The sequence below is a fragment of the Salmo salar genome, chromosome ssa18, assembly GCF_905237065.1.
Source record: "Salmo salar chromosome ssa18, Ssal_v3.1, whole genome shotgun sequence".
Taxonomy (NCBI): Eukaryota; Metazoa; Chordata; class Actinopteri; order Salmoniformes; family Salmonidae; genus Salmo; species Salmo salar.
Genome location: NC_059459.1, coordinates 12,654,692 through 12,676,087, shown reverse-complemented (window position 1 = coordinate 12,676,087; position 21,396 = coordinate 12,654,692). Strand labels below are relative to the sequence as shown.

At 43.0% G+C, this 21,396-nt stretch overlaps 1 protein-coding gene across 4 annotated transcripts in view; it reads right to left on the bottom strand.

Moving 5' to 3' along the window:
- Positions 1–6,251: 6,251 nt before the first annotated feature.
- Positions 6,252–21,396, bottom strand: part of LOC106576737 (protein quaking) — an 89,921-nt gene continuing 74,776 nt past the window's right edge. The window contains exons 5-8 of one of the 4 annotated variants that reach the window (XM_014154100.2): positions 17,459–17,546; positions 16,510–16,797; positions 13,754–13,828; positions 6,252–9,707 (exon numbers count right to left, since the gene is read on the bottom strand). In XM_014154100.2, coding sequence (XP_014009575.1) covers positions 9,691–9,707; positions 13,754–13,828; positions 16,510–16,797; positions 17,459–17,546 — 468 coding nt within the window. In that variant the 3' untranslated portion in view covers positions 6,252–9,690. Of the gene's footprint in view, positions 9,708–10,510; positions 16,798–17,458; positions 17,547–21,396 lie in introns of those variants that run through there. The other 3 variants (XR_006760324.1, XM_014154099.2, XM_014154097.2) reach the window with 3 other exon arrangements.

The following is a 21,396-nucleotide window of genomic DNA, read 5'->3' as shown; positions in this document are numbered from 1 at the left end:
ACTGATTTTATTTATCAGGTCTTCTACTCGTATTTAAGACAATTAAATGTTTATTGACTAACTCAACTTTATAATGACATTTTGGTTTTATTATCCGCTTCCAAAAATATCTCACAGGGCCACAAACAATTAGGGCTCAATTCAATCTGTATCGCCCCAGGTGTTACAGATAGCGTGCTAGAAATGTAAAGGTCATTTCCTATTGAGTCCACATCTGCAGCGGTTACCGTAAATCCAGTCTCCGCTAACGCCCGGACATTGCCTTTAAATTTCAATCAGGCTGTAACGCTGAATTTCCGCGATACAGATTGATTGGAGCCCTTAGTGTGTAAAAGACATGCAAACTAATAGTATTTATCTCACAGCCTTGAAATCCAGAACCTGCTTTGCTAACATTCCGCTCTTTGTACTCCGTGTCATTGCCAAACACGTTTAGCAGGGCAAGGAATGGAATGATAGCGAAACAGACTGGGACCCAGGCTATTTGTCCCAAAGGAATCCTACTCACTGTTCCTCTTGATTTATGTTCATTCAGATTCATGTCAGCTACATAAATAGTAAGTCAAATACTATTTTATCTAGAGATATGGGCACAGCTTATCAGACAACAACCTCTGTCACATTTAGAAAGACAGCAATTTGAATAAAACAACTATAGCACACTAAAACCTCGAAGGGACCCACACCGCCCAGAAAAGTGCTCTTCTAATTTCTGTTCGGCTACTCTGCAACCACTCAAAGGAATTTGTAAGGACAGAGCGAGAGAGTGTGCCAAAAAAAAAAAAGTTTCTATTAGAATTCAGCCTTTGCAGCTGTGGAGTTTCTGGGCCCTCAAAGTGAAGCAATAACATTTGCCATTGTTGCCAGGCTAGAGGACTCAGACTTCCTGGCAACCCCAAACTAAATTACCCAGGCTTTTCTGTGGGCCTAGAAACGAGCTCTGTGTTCTGCAACAAAAAGGGCATTGAGATGAGGGGAGAGATGGCCTCCCCGGGCTCCTGAAAAGCCAACTCTGAGCCAATGAATGAAGGCAGGGGGCTTGCTCTGAGAACCGCTGTGGGAAATGGTAGTGATGTCATTATGAATGCATTTCTGAATGTTTTTGTTGCTTACTTCTCTCTGCCCCCATCCTTGTCCCGAAACCCCCCTCCACTGTGCCCTTCCTGTCTCATTTGGGCTCCATTATTGGGAGCCGACCAATGCAACAAAAAAAAATGAAATAAGTTAAAGCCCAGTGCCCAGGACCTCAGTGAGGCACGGTCTCCGTGGAAACAGGAAAACAGTGCTGTGGGGCGTCAGTTCCTCTTTGAGACCAGTGTGGAGGACATGAGATAGAGGAGAGGGTGAGAGAGAGAGGGCGGATCAGTAGGAATTTGGACACCTTAGAAAACAAATTTGTAAGCACTGATTTATGGGCCTTTTTCTTGAACAAAGGACTTTTTTAAGTTGGATCCAGCCTGTGCTCACTCTTGGTTTGGAGATTAAGGACCTATTCATTCACTTCCCTCATTGAATAATGAATGCTACTTGTTACCACATGCCTGTCGAGAGAAATGAAAATGACAGTCTTTCCATCATTTATAGGTTGGAGCAGTAAAGAGAACCTGACATCAATAATGTTCTTATATTTCCATTCATTTCTATGTATTTATCAGCATCTGATCTTCTTCCATCCTTTGTTGTTCCATGTCATCCTCTTCCACTAGTTTCCCCACATACCGAAGGTCCTGCATGGTGTGATTGCAGTCATGCAAAATGCCCGTTTCCGCATTAATCTGGTTGATCACCCACCTCCGACTAAGGGCTCTATTCACTCAGCGGTACAGCGTGATAAAAATGTTCCCGCGTTAGCGGAGACTGCATTGGCGGTAAACGCTGCGTATGTCCTCTCAAACTGAAACGACCTTTACGTTTCTATCACGCAATCTGTAACGCTGCAGCGATACAGACTGAATAAAGATCTAAATGTCCTTACGGGCAGGAAGAACAAAAAACAACATATTACCCTGTTAACATGGTCACACAGCTCAGTAGGCGGTGGTGCATTGTGCCAATCCCTGATAAGGCTGATTTTAATGAGGTGAAAACCGACAAGTGCCAAACAAAGGGCAAAACGATTAGATAAGCAACAAGCTAATTACTCACTCTCACAATCAAGTGGAGCTCATTCTCTCTTATGTGATGTTTAGGCTACAACATCTCCCCGCAGCCACGTTCAAATCAAGGGTTCGGCTAAATACGGAGAAGGGGAGCTCTGCCCGGCACACTCTACACATGTCGATAAAAGTGTTTCATGGCATTGTTTTCCTTCTCAATCAGATGCGTTTCATTTGCTTTGGTTGGAGAACACGAAGTGAGAAGGGTATTTTCAAACACCTGGAAATGAAAAACGTTCTAAAATACTGAAGTGAACTGAAAACAGAACATTAAAAAGACCGCTGCATTATTATAACATATTTTAATAACTTTTTCTAAGAGCGGCCAGGGGACACATGGTAAAGACACTAACAGAGCTAAGAGTTTGTAATGATACTATGGTATTGACGTGACTGACGCCAGTAAGGTGCCGCAATGCATCACTTTTCAGTCTTCCCAACCGCCACCAGAAAGCTGACCAAGATCCCAGCCAGCGTCAACATGAAGGTCAAAAGTGCTCTGGGACATACTAAGGTGATCCCTGTGTGGCGACTGAACACACTCCCAGGAATCTTTACCCAGTCCCTGCAAGCTCCGCTTTCATCCTCACTGCCAGTGCTGTGCTGCCTACCCCTCCCTTAAGGACATTTACCTACTTATTAGACCCCCCCCACACACACACACTCTATTATGTTACATTAGGAGTAGGAGGGTGGGGGGCATTCTCCAAGTTGGGGATGGGAGGCAGTGGTCTGCAGATTTTGATTCAGGGGGAACATTATTTCAACCATTCTCTCTCTCTCTCTCTCTCTCTCTCTCTCTCTCTCTCTCTCTCTCTCTCTCTCTCTCTCTCTCTCTCTCTCTCATGCAGATTCAGAGCAGAAGTGGGATGAGTACTTCTGTCTGATCTGAATGATCCCCACTCTGGGGCAGAATATTTGGATGTATCACAGCCAGAGTCTGGTGCTGTTCTGTTGAATAAAACAAATGGCAGGGAAAGACAAAAGATTCTATTCAGTCTGTATCGCTGAAGCGTTACAGATTCCACGACAGAAACGTAAAGGTCATTTCCGATTGAGCCGGACGTGTGCCGTCTCCGCTAACATGGGAGCACAGGCTTTACATTTCAATCACGTTGAGCACAAAGTACACTATGATCGCTGCATGGTTCCTGCACGACATGTGGGTTTCTGCTGGTAGTGGCTGAAGCAATTTACAGATCAATCCGCACAGCGGAGACGCCAGTATTCTGCTCTAACCCTCCTCTCCTCCTCGTCCTCTCCTCCTCGTCCTCTCCTCCTCGTCCTCTCCTCCTCGTCTACCCCATGGCGTGGCTGTGTTGCTGTTATAGCTGCTGTTGATCTGTGTCAGGGTGAACTTCAACGTTTTACTTCTCATTTCTCCTCCTCAGCAGTTAAAATGTGATGCCCAGAGAGCCTCACATGTACTTTAACACTCCATAATGAGAGAGAGAGAGAGAGAGAGAATCCCACAACTCAATCAGAGATCTGGGTGCCAAGCTTTTTACTTCTTCTACACAAACACTTTCATGGCTCAACACCCGGTGGCAACACAAGATGCGATTTCTTCCCCCAAATAGCCGCCAGGAACCCCAGCACATCTTATCAACACAGAGCAGAGGCCCACTGCAGCCCAGGCAATTTAAACCCTGTGATAGACATGGCAATTCCCCTGGATAGCTCCGGATTGGAGGATGAGGACCGGGGAGAAAGAGAATGAGGAGTGAAACAAGGAATGTGAACCCAGAAAGGGTGAGGCTTGTAATGTGCGGGTGTGGACAAAGTATGCGTGTGTCTGTGATGGAGGGAGACTTGTGAACTAGTTGCCATGCTAAGAATGTTTAACAGGCGTAACCGGTATAACAATAACTTAACTCATAACAGCAGGTTGCTAGAGCAGAGGTGTTGTGTGTTTTTGAGTAGAGAGAGAGGCATTTGAGCATCTGAGGATGCCTCATTGACTTAAAGATGACAGCAGATAGTAATCACACAATTCCCAATGACATATCCTCCATGCCTTCCAATGTCAGATAGTGTGAAGGAGGGTATTGATTTGCACTCCACCTCACATCTGTACCACACTGTGTTCCTGTCCGCTTCTACATCGGTGATCAGAGAAAACATTACCACCTGTTCGAAGGCCCATTTTGTGGTATCCTTCATTGTGTAAGATACATTATAGACTGGGTGGTTCGAGCTCTGAATACTGATTGGCTGACAGCCGTGGCATATGACATCAACTCAAATCTAATTTTATTGGTCACATACACATGGTTAGCAGATTTTATTGCGAGTGTAGCGAAATGCTTGTGCTTCTAGCTCTGACAGTGCAGTAAATATCTAACAAGCAATCTAACAATTCCACAACAACTACCTACACACAAATCTAAGTAAAGGAATGGAATAATATATACATACAAAAATATGGATGAGCAATGACTGAGCGGCATAGGCAAGATGCAATAGATGGTATAAAATACAGTATATACATGAGATGAGTAATGCAAGATATGTAAACCTTATTAAAGTGGCATTATTAAAGTGGCTAGTGATCCATTTATTAAAGTGGCCAATGATTTCAAGTCTGTCTGTAGGCAGAAACCTCTCTGTGTTAGTGATGGCTGTTTAATAGTCTGATGGCCTTGAGATAGAAGCTGTTTTTCAGTCTCTCGGTCCCAGCTTTGATGCACCTGTACTGACCTCGCCTTCTGGATGATAACGGGGTAAACAGGAAGTGCCTCGGGTGGTTGTTGTCCTTGATGATCTTTTTGTCCTTCCTGTGACATCGGATGCTGTAGGTCTTATGCTGTAGGTGTCAGACCGTATAATACGGGTATGGCAAAACATTTCTTTTTACTGCTCTAATTATGTGGGTAACCAGTTTATAATAATAATAATAATGCACCCCGGGGGTTGATTGTATATAGCCAATATAAAGGGCTAAGAGCTGTGTCCAGGCACTCTGCGATGCGTCGTGCTAAGAACAACCCTTAGCCGTGGTATATTGGCTATATACACCCCCTTGCGCCTTATTGCTTAATTCACAATTTTGTCAACTCACTAGGCTCCTTTCTCATGGTTATTCTGGTTAAGCCAGTGTTGAATATAAAATGTGGTTGTACACAACGAAGTAGTTCTTCCAATAGAATATCCTGAAGTTGAATTTGTTTATGACCCTTGACCTACCAAAATTGTGCCACACCCACCGCTTGCATTTCCCTCCATTTCCATAAACTTTCTAGGCCAATGAGATAGAGCTTCCTTCTTCTGGGATGTCCCCATTTTCTAGGATTCGATACGACACCTCCATAAATCTTCAGAGTATCCATAGCAAACTATGGTAAATCCTTCTGAGCTTTTACCCTGGATGTAGAGGGGAGTAGCAAAGTGAAGTCAACAAAGCCACCCTGAAAAACATTGACCTTAGCATCTCATATTTACTTCCAACTTGGGTATTTTAATTGGGGGTTTGAAATGAAACACAGATTAATACTTTGGCCAAAGAAAATAAGTTCATGAGAAGTCGTAACATGATTTTTCAAAACTATTTCAAGAACTCTGAAATTGAGGGATGTTGTATAAGTTACTATTAAGAGAACAACATGCTTATAAAATAAGCATCTGCTATGTTTGATTGAATCAAATGGCCCAATGGACTAAGAGGCTATATTCCTTCATAGATATGGTTCATGTGTCACCTAACACTTCATAGCTGCAAACTACCACTACATTATACAGATGCATGATAATTAAGCAATGACTAGAGGAGGTGTGGTATATGGCCAATATACCACGGCTAAGGGCTGTTCTTAAGCACGACGCAACGCAGAGTGCCTGGACACAGTCCTTAGCCGTGGTATACTGGCCATATACCACAAACCTCTGAGGTGCCTTATTGCTATTATAAACTGGTTACCTACGTAATTAGAGCAGTACTAATAAATGTTTTGCCGTATCCGTGGTATACCACAGCTGTCAGCCGATCAGCATTCAGTGCTCGAACCACCCAGTATATAATAACTCCTATAGCCTCTGTTTCTTTAATGATGCAGTGCCCTCAGAATGGTAATAAAACAGATATTCTTCATTAATACGTCTGTTTGGAATCATTTATTAAATAATACTGGCTAACTCTAACACGTCACAACAAAACACGGGAGGAAAGGAAAAAGTTAAATGATCTGAATCAGTAATAGAGATAAGACTTTGTCAAGGAGTCAATTTAATGCAGTGTTTCTTAATCCTGGTCCTGGGGGCCCAAAGGGGTGCACATATTTGTTTTTGCCCTAGCACTAGACACCTGATTCCACTAATCCAAGGTTTTATGATGAGTTGATCGTTAGAGGAATCAGGTGTGCACCTCTTTGGTTCCCCAGGACCAGGATTAGGAAAAAACAGATTTAATAAACTACAAAGAATCTCAAATCAAACAAATACCGTAGCTTCTTTTGTCGTTTATGTAAGTCATTTAACATTTTTTTTCTCACACACATATAAAATAAGATAGAAAAATACATTATAAACTTGTAACAATGGCTGCAAATACACATATTGTTTTCTCATAGGAAATCATTTGGGTATGGTCGCACACCATCCATGGAGTAAATGCTAACAGGATCAGTTGTTTGACAGCATGGGGTCCTTCAGTATAACACGCTTGATTTGCACACTCAGGAAAAAAAAACACCAGGTCAAGAATAATGCTGTCAAAATGGCACAAATAAAAAACCTCTGATAATAGCATAACAGTAACATTACTAAGGGATGGGATGCCATTCTTTATTGGTTCTGATGTATCTTCACTCACAACCAATGAAACCATTTGTTTGCTACCATTCTTTTATCGCCAATACAATTATATGTAAAATATTCATATTTGCCTCGCTTCAAAGTCAATCCATTATCTTAAATAACAATGTCTTCTGATAACAATGACAATAACACGTATCATAATCATAATAATGATTGAGAATCCATACGTATTCATAATTTATAACTGATTATAATAATATGCAATTGCACTACAGAATCATTTCGTAAACGTAAATACTGTAACTGAAAAGGAATGGCACACATGAAGACAATCTGAGACACAGAAACTCTTCATACACCACCAGAGGCCTTTCTGTTGCATAGTAAATAAAGAGGGGGATGTGGAGCGATCTTTTGGTGCAGACCAGGAAGTACACACAGGCTTTACAGTCAATCACTAGCTGCCACAATCACATAAACCCTTCACCTCCAATTAACACAGCGCGTGTCGAGTCAGCAGTAAGACTACAGACCCAATACTCCTTTATAGGAAGTAAATCAGGAGGGCAGAAACAGACACGTTCTCATCTAATGGGATAGGTGGTAGAGAGATACATCATGGTAGAGGGATGTGGGATGTCAGCTCCACGGGTAGTGGGATGTCTATGCCAATGACAACTCCTACTTAAGGCAGTCCAGAATGACACTTCTAACACTACTAACAGTAAAGATGATGCATATCAAGATGTCCTTGTTTGTAAAACCTAGGAACTGCCATGAGTAGCATACTACTGGAAATAATAATTGGGGAACTCTGAGGCTCCTCCTCAACAGACAAGGACAATCGGAGTCTCAGAAGCGTCACGGTGATATACTATAAGGCCAATCTCAGACACGAATTGGACATGTTACAGCTCTGTTTTATCATATATTTGTCCCTTTAGGACAGGGTTACCCAACTGGCAGCCCGCGGGCTGAATTTGGCCCACAGGGGATTTTAATTGCCCCCCCCCCCCCCAAGACTGTTAAAACATAGGGAAATCAGCTGATTTTAATTTTGGACATCTCTTCCAAAGTATTACCACGCATAATAGAGTGATATTTGTGATCATATATAAACGTGAGCAAGGTTTGAAATGATTATGTTTTAGTCAAATATCATTTCTGTTTGGGCTTCTTGTGGTCAATTCGCAGTCTACAAATGATTTGTAGTTATGTTCCAGCCCCCTGACCATGCACTTCAAAAGAAATTGTCCCGTGGCTGAATCTAGTTGATGATCCCTGTTTTAGGACATTGATAGGACATTGTACCAAAGGGTCTAATGCCCTAGACTCTGACACTATTGGTATATTACCGATATACTACTGATATTACTACTCTATGGAACCACCAAAAATGACTTGTGTATCTCTACCTAGAGTCACACTTAAATGATGGTGGAAGGAGACCTACTGTGTCTGACTAGTGTAACAAGGCTGAGGTGACTGACTCCGTCTAAGGGCCTTTCTGTGGCTGACAGACTGTGTGTACTGACCTGGCCTGCAGCTTAAAGGCTGATGATGACACATTCAGATATCAGAAACCATAATAAGGCACTTTGTTGTTTTTCCACTTCAGTTAAATGCTCAACCCCGAAATCAAATGAAAGGTTGTTTTGGTCTTCACCTCTCCATCCACAGAAAGAAAACAGGATTGTTTTCATGACATAAAGGGTTTAATTTTTAATTTCTCTTTACAATACATGAAGATATAAAAGACTATGTTTTTGAAAAATAGATATTTCTCTTTGCCATGAGCACCCATGTATAATAAAAGTGTCTATTTTCTTTACATAGGTGTTCTCTCCCCCATTTTTACACATGTATCTACAATTTAAATACATTTGTACAGCAGATAGGCAAGCATGGCTTTTACATCCTAAAAAAAACAGTTGACTGCAAGATCTTCCTTCATGGTAGAAAAACAACAACAATGCCAGGTAACGGGACAGGTACTTTACCTTCTATACGCTTGATACTCTTTGTTTGACCCCTAGTCTCTCTTCAAGTCCTGCTAAAATGAACCCCCCTCAATTTCCATTTCATAACAGAACCAGGATTTCATAGAGAGTCAGTGAAGGGGAGAGGGGTAATCAGTTGGCAAGGATAGATGGGTGGACACAGAGAGAGAGAGAGAGAGAGAGAGAGAGAGAGAGAGAGAGAGAGAGAGAGAGAGAGAGAGAGACAGAGACAGAGACAGAGACAGAGACAGAGAGACAGAGGTGCATGCACTCTGCTCGGAAGGCCTCACCGCGCTGCTATACATTCAGAGCCAGCTACGTTACCATGACAGTGGGAAAGTCACCTGGGCGACATGCGTACGGTGGATTTGGGCGGTCGGAGGGGTGGGAGGGGCCGCCTTCTTCATCTTCAGTCCGGATGAGGCGACCAGCCGTTACCAGGGTGTTTTAGAGTATGGTGTGGTGTGTTTGGAAGTTGCCTGGCTGGGGACTCGTTCAGGGATGCTCAGAGGGGGCATTTCAGACCTTATTGCTTAACAATGATTCAGTGCAGGTCTAGAGCCAGGGTCAGTCCCCCTATTAAGCAGACAGGGCAGGCAGGAGTGGCCCGCCAAGCCATTATAGTGTGTCCATTATTCGGCTGATGAGAAGCTGTGCCATGACTGACTGTAACGAGCCAAGGCTGCTTTATGTGTTCTTTCTTTCTACCGGAGAACTGATCTGCGGGCAGGCAATGGCCAGGTCATCATGTGTGAAGAGTTCAGAGGTCAGAAGGTCAGGGGTTAGTTGCCAGTGGCGGCTGGGGGGAGGGTTAGGAAACAAACAAACAGAAAGGAGAGAAAAATAATAAAGGAGAGAAACAAAAAGGAAAGGAAAGAACAAAGATTGAGAGGAGATTAGTCTCGGCTAGTGACAGCAGGATGACAATATGACTTAACCAATCAGAGCTATACCTTGCATCCATTCAACCCACCATACGATTTCTCCATAACCGGGACTGACCAACTTACACGTGTCACAATGTGTTTCCATATCTTTCACAACACCTTTGACCAAAGCCAGAGCGCTGGAGCGAGAACGTTGTGTAAAAAAAAAGGAGAAAAAAAAGGAATGCATTCTTTTGTTAGTATAGATACAGGACAATTCATATGGTGGGTTGATTGAATCCAATAATTTAGGAATAACTCATCTATTTTAATACAGTGTCATAAAATCATGAAAGCATGATTTTACATAATATGAACGACAGCCCCCCCCCCGTCGCTCAAATGTTAGAAAGGAGGAAATTTAAATAAGACAATAACAGTATGTCTAACTGTTAGTAGCAGTCAAGTGAATCGACAGTAAATCAAGGCAGAGGGAAAGATCAAAATGAGATGGAGGAAGGAATAGTCTTGGACAACAGTCAGTAAAGTTATTGTTAACTGACTGTTAATAGTCATTAGAGCCCATCAGAGGTTCAAGAGTCAAGTGGCTAGTAGTGATGGAAATGAATATTAATGTCTTATTGTTATAGAATAAATGAATTTAGAGAGGATACAATGAGAAATTCAAGAAGACCACATCATTGTGGACAAAATAATTTAGGGCCAAAACAGTGTGTATAGTTTTTTTTTACTCAATATAATTTTTTATTGCCTTTTTAAAGTATGTTTTCTATTTACAACAAACATGAAAATCTTTGCCTTTTAATGATACAAAGCAACACTACATGGTATTTCTAGAATAGCACACTAGCCATGGAAGTTTAAGCTGTGAGCATGCTAAAGCTGTCACTTCAGCCGGTACCCTCAGCTTAGGGGACAATAGACAATTCACAGGACACATAATATAAAATGCACTTGCATATAAACACTGAAAAGGTCCTGTCTTTTGTATAAAGCCCTAAAATATATTCAAAAATATAGGACATTTTCTAAAGTGGTTCTATAAAGCTGCTATGTGTCTTTCCTACAAATAGCCCTCTAGAATAATCCTTGCTATTTCTTTGCAAAATACAAGTAAAATCTGACATTTCATATACATTCCTGCTTTATATTTTTAATATATATATTTATATATATATTTCAAGAAGCCACAAGTATATACTATTTTCTTTGCAACAACAACAAATAAAAAGAAGCTTACAGTAAAACATAAAAAAATGTCTCACGGTGATTTTCTTTCTTCTCAATAAATGCATTCATACTCTGGCAATTTCTCATCCTTAAAGTGGACCCTAGAATTCTCTGTCCACTCCACAGTGGTCCGTTTAAGACTTCTTCAGCTTAGATCATACATGTATTCATTTACTCATTTCATCGTCTGAGGTTTGTCGTAGTTTTCACTTTTTAAACATGACTGCCCTTCTGACTGGAGCAGAAGAGATTAAAAAAAAAATGCTTTTTACTTTTTAAAATCATTCAGTGCAAAATAAGTTCTGTGGCGTAGTCTCTCTTTTCAAACGAAGCAAAATGCAACAGATGTAAAGAGAACAGAAAGGTGTGGCTTCTTCACCAGATTGACAAGAGACTGTAAATCTTACTGTATACTAAGAGTTTGAGAAAACTGTGTATCGTTGGGAGCTGTTGGAAACACTTTCAAATGCACTGTAAAATGTCCGGAGGAAAATCTAAATCAGAATATACTGTATAAATCTCTAGACCCAATTGATGTACTTATTTGACACTATACTGAGACTGTTCAACATCTTTGCCAACATGAGCTGATAAAGAAACCCACATTTCAGATGCCATTTTACATCTGCCTCCTCCCCTGCCTCCATCAGAGACAGCCTGCCTCTAAACACACAGGTTTGACTGGTTGGCCTGCGTTCAATCCACCTGCCTCATGGTTCAACATCCGAACCGCACTGATACACAAATGTCAATCATATTATATTGTATTACCGTAATGTTTGGATAAAGTGTTGACCAAACTTTTAATGGTGTAAAACTGTTAATCAGAGTATGGGGCCAAACCAATGAAAGAGGTAGATTAAATACAGGCCTTTGTGCAATTTAATCTGATGTTGGTTTCTCATTAATTATGTCAGTGTTACCTATCCGTTACCATTATCAGATTTTTTTTACTGTTGATTAAGTTTTGACCTTTTAGTAATAATATGCACTTCTTAAGTAACTCCATGTTATGGTTCTTTTTTACATTACTTATTTGTTTTAGGGCAGATTCGGCCTGTAATGTTTTCAGAGGAAATTCACAGGCTGCTCTACAGTGAAATCTGAATATCCTTAGATACAGTTTGTATAATATACCGTGTGTATCTGAACTTTTTTTGTAAAGAATATCACTGACTCATTACTGTGATGGATCATGTTGATGATAGGCATAAATATGTTTTCTTTTTAAGAGTATAAGGATTCAAGCAATGTCCAACAACGTATAAAGTGCGACGCTATGACTGTACATGACGAACATACAGTGCTATATGTTAAAGGGATAATTCACCCAAATTACAAAATGGATTATTGTGGAAACAGTGCCAGGGAAACTAAACCAAAACATGTGTTGCTGTGTCATACCTTGTCCGACTGCTGACAGGGTAAAGAAACCAATATGTTATTTTGTCATTTGGGTGAACTCTCTCTTTAATTGTTCTATATCATTTAGCAGCAAAAAAAGGTGATTCATTTATTGGTTATTGAACTTTCATTTAATTTCACTGGATTGTTCTATTTCAATGTATGTACTAAAATGTAGCCTTATTGATAAATACACTGCTTGTCGGCTGTTTTCAATTGGCATTGGCATCAAATCTCCTGGCACATTGCAACCGTTTCCTTGATTAGGTGCAAGTAATTATCTGTAATGAAATGTAAACGTGATGATACACAGTCTGTGTATGTACGAGGCACACTTGTTGTATGAAGCACTGAGGTCTAAGGATGAACAAGAGAAAACACTGTAGACTACAGAGCCTGCAAATTCCTAGTTGCCTGTGTAACTTCACACATGGTTTCTTCTCGAATAACTTCCTCAATTATTCTCAATATTCAGTGAGGGTAGGAAAAGTTCTGCATGGACTTAAATAAAGAGGGCAGGAAATGGGTAGACTTCAGAGAGTAAAGGGTTTGGCAGTTGCGTTGGTTTACCTATCTGCAGAATAAGCTATTTCCAGTCTAAAGCCCCACCACGTGTCCACCCCTCTCTACTCATAAGGCCGCTGTTGAGACTTTTGACGCTAAATAAACATTTTAATTTTGTTTCTAAATTACTGTAGTAAAAATGGGAAGCTACTGCAGTCCAGTTAGACAGTGAAAAAAAACAAACAGGATATGACAGGTTTACACCCACTTTTGTGTTGTCTTTGACAATTAAATGGGTCAGATTCGCCAAAAAGTAATTTCCGCAAACAAATAAATACAAATGGACATACTTGATCAATTATAATGTAACATTATCCACTTAATAAGGAGTTGAAGACTTAAGTGCATAAAATTGCAACCTTCTCGTTCAACAGAGGGAGAAACTAAAACACAGGTAATTGTATCTTCTTTCTTTTAGAAGGGGTATAGTCCATTATTTGTCATCAACATCATGTCAGGTTCATAAAGTCATCGAAATAATGGAGTGGAGTAGTTTGTTTTATAAATGCAGGTATGCGTGTTTGTGTCTCTACCTAGATAGCAAAAGCATCATTATCCTACTGTGTTGTGGTCACTATTCCTCAGAATCACCTAAATCACCGTTCTCAGAGGCCAAGACTAGGAAGGGGGTGCAGTATGTTGCATCACATCACAAACTGGGACGACTAGCTTAACAATTTGTACATATTGCAAAACAGATCAGGACCAACAGTGAGCAGGCATGAGCAATAAAACACAAAAGCATAGGCGCTAAACTAACCTCTGTCTGCGGTCACTATCCTTTGGTAAGGATGGACCCGCAGTTCGTGCCTTCGAACTTTAGTAGTCACTGCACCTGCTCGGATTGCAACAACATGACCAAAACAAGGATTAGGTCATTTCCTCCTTCACCGTTTCCATCAATTCAATTCATCATATCATCAAGGCTTATATATGACCAAAGATCTAACAAAAATTAAGAAAAATCATTAGAAATACATGTTAAGGCACAAATTATACTCATATGTTTTGTCGCAACAAGGAGACATATTGGACTTTAGTAACATCCATGACAATGGAGTAGCCTCGAGTCCTTGCTACAGATTCGCTGACATTAGGCATTTATGCATTCACGCACGCACGCACGCACGCACGCACGCACGCACGCACGCACGCACGCACGCACACACACACACACACACACACACACACACACACACACACACACACACACACACACACACACACACACACACACACAGAGGGGAGCTTTACTAGTCACATAATCTCAGGTTGAGCATCAGGAAGTGCATCTCTCTAGTTATTTGTTGGAAATATAATACTGATCACTCCCTCTCTGGTTAAAGCCCAGAGACGAAAGCTTTTAGGCACATTTGCAGTAATAAAAAAAGTAACATCTCTTATTAAAAAAAAATGAAAAAAAAGGCAATGAATTAAGTGATTAGTAAAGCGAGACAGTATTTGTATAGATTCTCAAGCCCAGACATAGCAGTCAGTGAAACAACATATACATGTGTGGATGTGCGTGTACAGGATGCACATACACACACACACACATAATGCATGGTATAAAGAGCTGTGCCTCTTTGGGGAGGTTTGGCCAGTGTAAACATCAGTAGTGAGGGGGTCTGTCTGTCTGTCTGTCTGTCTGTCTGTCTGTCTGTCTGTCTGTCTGTCTGTCTGTCTGTCTGTCTGTCTGTCTGTCTGTCTGTCTGTCTGTCTGTCTGTCTGTCTGTCTGTCTGTCTGTCTGTCTTTCTATCTATCTATCTATCTGTCTGTCTGTCTGTCTGTACTGCTTTAGGCCTGACTCATGGTTCGATATACTAAAAGGCCGCTGTGAAACAAAAGTGTCTGTGTGTTAACACTTAGATCGAATAAGGGGCTCAGTAAGGATCCTTGAAATTCTTTTAGCCTTTCGTGGGGGAAAGCCACACCTATAGAATAAAGGAAGGGGACGGGGAATTAGTGCCGGGAGTGTCTGGCGGTCCTTTGAGAAGCATCACACGCCAGGCCCTATTCCCAAAGCCATTTTAGGACATTCCTTTTGAGTCGATACAAAAAAAGCGCTATACAAAAAGGGCCATGTTGTTCACTCACTGACTGTTGTTTCGAGTGGTTACACTTGAGCTGAAAGAATAACTCGGTGAATATTATGATAAGAGTGAAGTAAAGACTGTCAGTGTGGGGACAGAAAGTCCTAAAATCCCTTTGTGAATAAAGCCTGTCAAGCCTGCAGTAGATGCTTTAACTGCAGGTGCCTCGTCGCCAACACACCCCACCACTCCCTTGGCTCTGTAACCCCTCTGTCCCGACCTCCGCTGACCCCTGACCTCATGTTACCCCTCCCGATGCCCCAGAGCCACACCCCCAAGGGAGGGTCTCCAGCTCAGTGCTCAGTGCTCAGTGCTCCAGCTCAGGGCTCAGTGCTTATTCTCCCTCATCATCATACACAGATATATCATCATCATCATCATCATCATCATCAGGACAGGAAAATCAAAAAGGGTTGATCAGTAACACACACGCCACTTTGAACAGACGTTAAAAGAGGAAGGGCTGAGGCTTCCCCATGTGGCTTGTGGTTGTTCAGAGAGGGCCGATCCTTGACCAGTCCAACGTGTGGTGGCGGGGAGGGAGGGAGGGAGGGGGGGAGGAGGAGGTGTGTGTGTGTGTGCTGTGTGAGGGGATGGAGGGAAGGAGGGAGGGAAGGGGGTGTTTCTTTAAAAGGGAGGCCGGTTGGAGGGCTCTCCTCGCTGCACAGTGATGGGAAAGTGACAGGTCTGAAACCCCAGGTAGAGGGGCAGCTCTTCGGCCTTTGAGGACGCTGTATTGGTTACACAAGAGAGAGAGACAGGGTGAAATCTTCGCTGGGCTCCGCTGCTCCTCGACCCCCCCCCTCCCCCCCTCCCCTCCCCCTTCACCCAGACACACAGTTGGAGGCTTGGTCCACTGCACTGGGCAGAAAACTGGTTGCTACTGGCTGACACGGTACAGACTGACTATTTAGAATGTGCTCAACCCAATTGGACAAGCTGCTGTTGGCATTTTGATGTATTGATAGCAGTTCAGGTTTACACTGTGCCTTTGGGAGCATTCTTAATGGAGTCACGTTGTGTTGGTAATATGATATTTCTAATCTGATTTTCTAAAGTGGCTTTTTCAAAGCTATAGGGCCGCGTGTGTATGCGGGGACCGGGAGAGAGGAGGGTAAGGACCTTTTCCAAAATAAAACAGCTCCCTCTTATAATTCACATCGAGCCAGTGGAGCACTTAACAGCCTATTTATTTATGCACACATTACTTAAAGGGCTTTTTAGATGAGAGAAGTGTCTCGTGACAGTGAAAAGAAAGATGCAGTAAAGAGCTGGAATGTTTTTTTCTGTTGCTGACTGGGTGGGGAGGGATTATTTAGGAGGTGTGGCGCAGGATCAGCGTGGGGGCGGGGTTCCACTGGCCGTGGGGGTGGTAGTGTTGGTGGGGGGCTGCGGGGCAATCGCAGGGGCACGGATTCTTACCTAGCACCCCGCTGGAGTCGATGGGGTACTCCAGGATGGAGGTGGCAGGGGCCAGCGTGTAGGGGTAATCGTACGGCGACGCGTATATGAGGCCCGACTCGGGACCCTGGGTCATGACGCCCGGGTGGGGCGAGCCGTTGGGCATGCAGGTCTGGATCTGTCGGATCAGGGGCATTAGGGTGGGGCCGGCCGGGGTGGGCGTGCGCAGGGCATTCTGGGGCATGGGGGCGGGGCCGGTGATGATGCGGGGCGCCTGGGCGTTCGCTGCAAAAGAGAAGGCGAGGGCAGCTGGAGTGAGCGGGGAAGCACAGGAGGATGAGGAGAAGAGAGGGATGTGTGGAGAGACAGAGAGGGGAAGAGAGGAGGGAGAAAAAGGAGGAGACAAAACAGAAGTTAGCATCTATCACACATATCATAGGACACACTCAAAGCATATCAGATAAGTCAGGAATAGGAGAACAAGCTACATAAGCAAACTGTTGGACACACTGGCCTTAGCTTCCACTACACAGCATTTAGCACTATGTGAGAGAGGTATTCAAGGCTTGCCTCCATTCATCTCCAGTATTGAGTTAGAATCTGGCACAGAAGTGCTGGCTGGGATTTGTTTAGGACAAACACCATGTGATTGGAATGACGCACGCATCTCTCTCAGCGACACAAAATGGACGCCCAGTCATAGCCAGACCTCCTCTCTTCCTCCTTCAAAGAACTCGACTCGACCGAGTGCCACCCAATAGGAAAATGCACTGAGGTGAATGCTGAACGTGGCAAGCCAAAAGCACCCTCTGCATGGCACCACACAACACTCTTCACTTGTTGTGAGAGAAAAGGAGCAGCTTGAATTACACCCATGAGCTCCCGGACACACAAAGGGCTGTTCTACTGTGTCAGTCAGAGCCTGCCCCCCCCCAGGGAGAGGGAGGGGGAGCGGTGATGTCATCCTTACGTGACTTGATGTTGGCGTCTCGGTAGGTGCCGTTGAGGATGGCCAATTCCATCAGCTGCATCCTCTTCAGGCTGTCCTCTCCCTCCGCCTGGAAAACACAGACAGACAAAACCTGATGAAGGTCTATGGAAACTGAAATGTCAATTTAATGGACAGATTTATTTAGTATGTGGAGACATAAAGATCACCAGTGTGCTGGAATTACAGAAACACATATCGAATGGCGACTCACGTCTGAACCCACGTGGATCCCACTGAATAATCTTCTGACATCCTTACACAGTCACTAAGCGCACGCACGCACACACACACACACACACACACACACACACACACACACACACACACACACACACACACACACACACACACACACACACACACACACCATCCAAATCTACAGAACAACCAAATGGTATCCTCCCACACCACACCACAGACAGACATAAACTTTCCCACCAATTTAAACTGCACAAATTGTTGAATTGTTTCCTTTGTGCTCCTTTCTGTGTACTGAAGCCATTGATTGGCAGTTTAAAAAGATCCAGCATCAACCCAGATCTAGATCCAGCAGCAACCCAGATCTAGATCCAGCAGCAACCCAGATCTAGATCCAGCAGCAACCCAGATCTAGATCCAGCAGCAACCCAGATCTAGATCCAGCAGCAACCCAGATCTAGATCCAGCAGCAACCCAGATCTAGATCCAGCAGCAACCCAGATCTAGATCCAGCAGCAACCCAGATCTAGATCCAGCAGCAACCCAGATCTAGATCCAGCAGCAACCCGATCCGGATCCAGCAGCAACCCAGATCTAGATCCAGCAGCAGGGTAATCTGCCATAGCATCTTTAATATTTACATCCACTATCATCGGCTCATCTGCCAGAGTAACGAATTGGAGGAGAAACACTTTGTTCATCAGAGTCCAACTTTTTCACATCACTGCGTTGTTTAATCTCGACGCCTGGAGCAACAATTAACTTTTGAAAATGTAACGCAAAATGTTCCCTTTATCAGAACTTTGATTTGGGAAAATGCGGTAAAGTAGAGAAGATGAGGGGAAGGAAAAGGCATTGACCTGAGATGGTACATTCTCAAGCCCCATACTGTGTGTGTGTGTGTGTGTGTGTGTGTGTGTGTGTGTGTGTGTGTGTGTGTGTGTGTGTGTGTGTGTGTGTGTGTGTGTGTGTGTGTGTGTGTGTGTGTGTGTGTGTGTGTGTGTGTGTGTGTGTGCGTGCGCAGTGTCTATAGAATCACAGTAAAAGTACTTTCGGAAAACAATCTGAGCCGAGTCTCAAATCCCCAGGAGCCAAAAACAACAAATAACTCAAAGGCCTCCTGTATCTAAACATCAATACTTTAATAAGTGACGTCTGCAGTGATTAAAAGTCTCTGAAGAAAAGCCACTGCAGGACTAAATCACTCCGACTCTGTATTTAATCAACAGAGTGTACTAGTTCTGTCCTAGAGTGGTAGTGGTATGTTCGATTCTCTTTGAGCAGCAGCGTCGCATCAATATGATGCATGTGTGAGTGTGCTTTTGGGATTGTTTAAGGACAAAACAGTGGCATACTCCATGCCTCTCCTCTTATATCCAACACATTAGGGAGGTGTGGAGATTTTTCAATCTTGCACAATGGAAACCAGTGTGGATGTGCAGGTGCTTTATGATCTAAATATTGAGGGTGCGTGGGCGAAGGAGTGAAACAAAATGGTGCAGTTTGAGGCCATGTGGCGGAGAGTGATGCAGGAGCTGGAGTTTGGGGTGTGAGCATGTGGGTGTGGGTAGGTGTGATGCAGTTGTGATGTAGGCTCACATATATATACAGTATATAAATATCTATAAAAAAGGAAACTAGAGTGAATTACTATTGGTTTCTATTCTGCTTTAAGCTTGTTTTTGCTGGCCTTGGCCAGTGAGTGGTGCTGTGTTATCACTCATATCAGTCCACGGTGTCCATGGTGGAGAGTCTTTTGACCACGACTGTCTGGCCCTCCCCTCTACCTTTTAGTTTCAATGGCAGTAGCCAGTGAGTCATGTTGTCACATGAACCTCTGTGACAGAGGTGGCCCGTCCATGAGGGCATCAGGGGCGGTGCCCTAATAGCGATTTTTTAATTTTTATTCAACAAAATACATATAATAAAATTCAAGGATTATGTTTACAATGTCCATAAAAGTGTGGTTAATTTGAGTACATTTTACTGTTTGAGAAATGTATTGTTCAAAACAAGCTGTTCAGTTACCTACTGCTCTGCCATTAGCAGCTCCGCGCGTTCGGCCTGCCGCCCAGCTCTTAGTTTGCAGTGACAGCTATTACATTGCTTGCTATTGGGGGGGTTGCAGAATTTTGTCCCAGAACAGAGTAAATGGACCGTCCTGGGGTGTTGAAATGAGTGTCCAGACCTTCTGGGTCTGCTCCATCAGACACTGAACAGATGGCACTAAAGAGCAAATTGCAATGAACTTGTAAATCATGACAGTCATTGGGAGCCTGGGACCTGAACCGGACATCCACATCCATCAACAGTCAAAGGACAGAGGGGTAACACTTGCTAGAACCTTCTCGCAGATCTGGTAGGGGCAGAGCATAGCTCTGTGCCCAATTCACAACACTATTTTTTTGTTTCTCCTGCTGTTAGATGCTAGCTAGTGGAAACTAGCTAACGGAAAGCTAGCATACCGGTAGCAAGGGATTAACACCGGACTGTAGAGGGACCGCTCTTCACATTCCCCAGAATGGTTTCTTTTTATTCATAACAATGTAGCACTAATGCAATTCCACAAAATACACAACATGCATAGCAGCAGATTGGCAAAAAATAAAATGGCACATTACCCAAACGGGTTGTCGCATGGAAGCCTTTAGCTTAGTGTATTTACTTCACACAAAGTCGCCATCAATTCAAAGCACACGCATAATTGACAATGCCGGACTGCACACGAGACCAGAATGCAGTTTAGAGTTCTCATCAGAACTGAACATTCGATCCCAGTCCGACCCAAGCTCGGTGAGCTGAAGTCCGAGCCCAGGCCTCATCTGACATCACAGAAATTAAATGAGCCCCAACCCGAAAAAAAGGCAGATTTGTAGAACGCAGTTAGCTATAGTGATTTAAACTGGTATTGAGAACAACGTAGTGGAGTGAGTAGACGAGAAACAGCCATTGGGTCTAGAATAAGCGCAGAGAGAGGAAAACTCACGTTAGTTATGATCAACTGAATTATGAAAATATTGGATTAAAGTAGGCATGTATCAAATTCTTGCCTATATTGAAAGTAACAAAACCACGTCCAACTGTTATACTAATTTAAAGCAATAGTCGTGTGTGTTCACCTAGATTATAATTTCAGCACCTTTTTTATTCGGAAAGTGCCATCGCGCTGTTTTGAGACAAGTGTGGGGGACTCGTCTAGATAAATCAATCAATGTCCGATTTCTGTTTATTCCGGGGAAATGTTAGCTAAATTGATGTGAGTGCTAACGATCATCTTTATTTTAGTTTGCTTATACTGTATATTAGCAGACGAGAACATTTTGCTAGCATGTTATAAAAGTGGATTTTGCTCTTCAGCCTGTCCTACTCCCGGCCAAAAGCCTGTGACTTGTCTGATAATCAATCAATGTGATTTTGTTTCAATGAATCTCGGTCTATATATTTGGTTAATTGATCTCTGGCTGAACAACAGGAAGTGGTAGCTCATTTATTCATTTGCTCATATATGGACTCGAAAGCATTCCACAAAGATGCTGGCTCATGTTGACTCCAATGTTTCCCCACAGTTGTGTCAAGGTGTCTGGATGTCCTTTGGGTGGTGGACCATTCTTGATACACATGGGAAACTGTTGAGTTTGAAAAACCCAGCAGCGTTGCAGTTCTTGACACAAACCGGTGCGTCTGGTACCTACTACCATACCCCGTTCAAAGGCACTTCA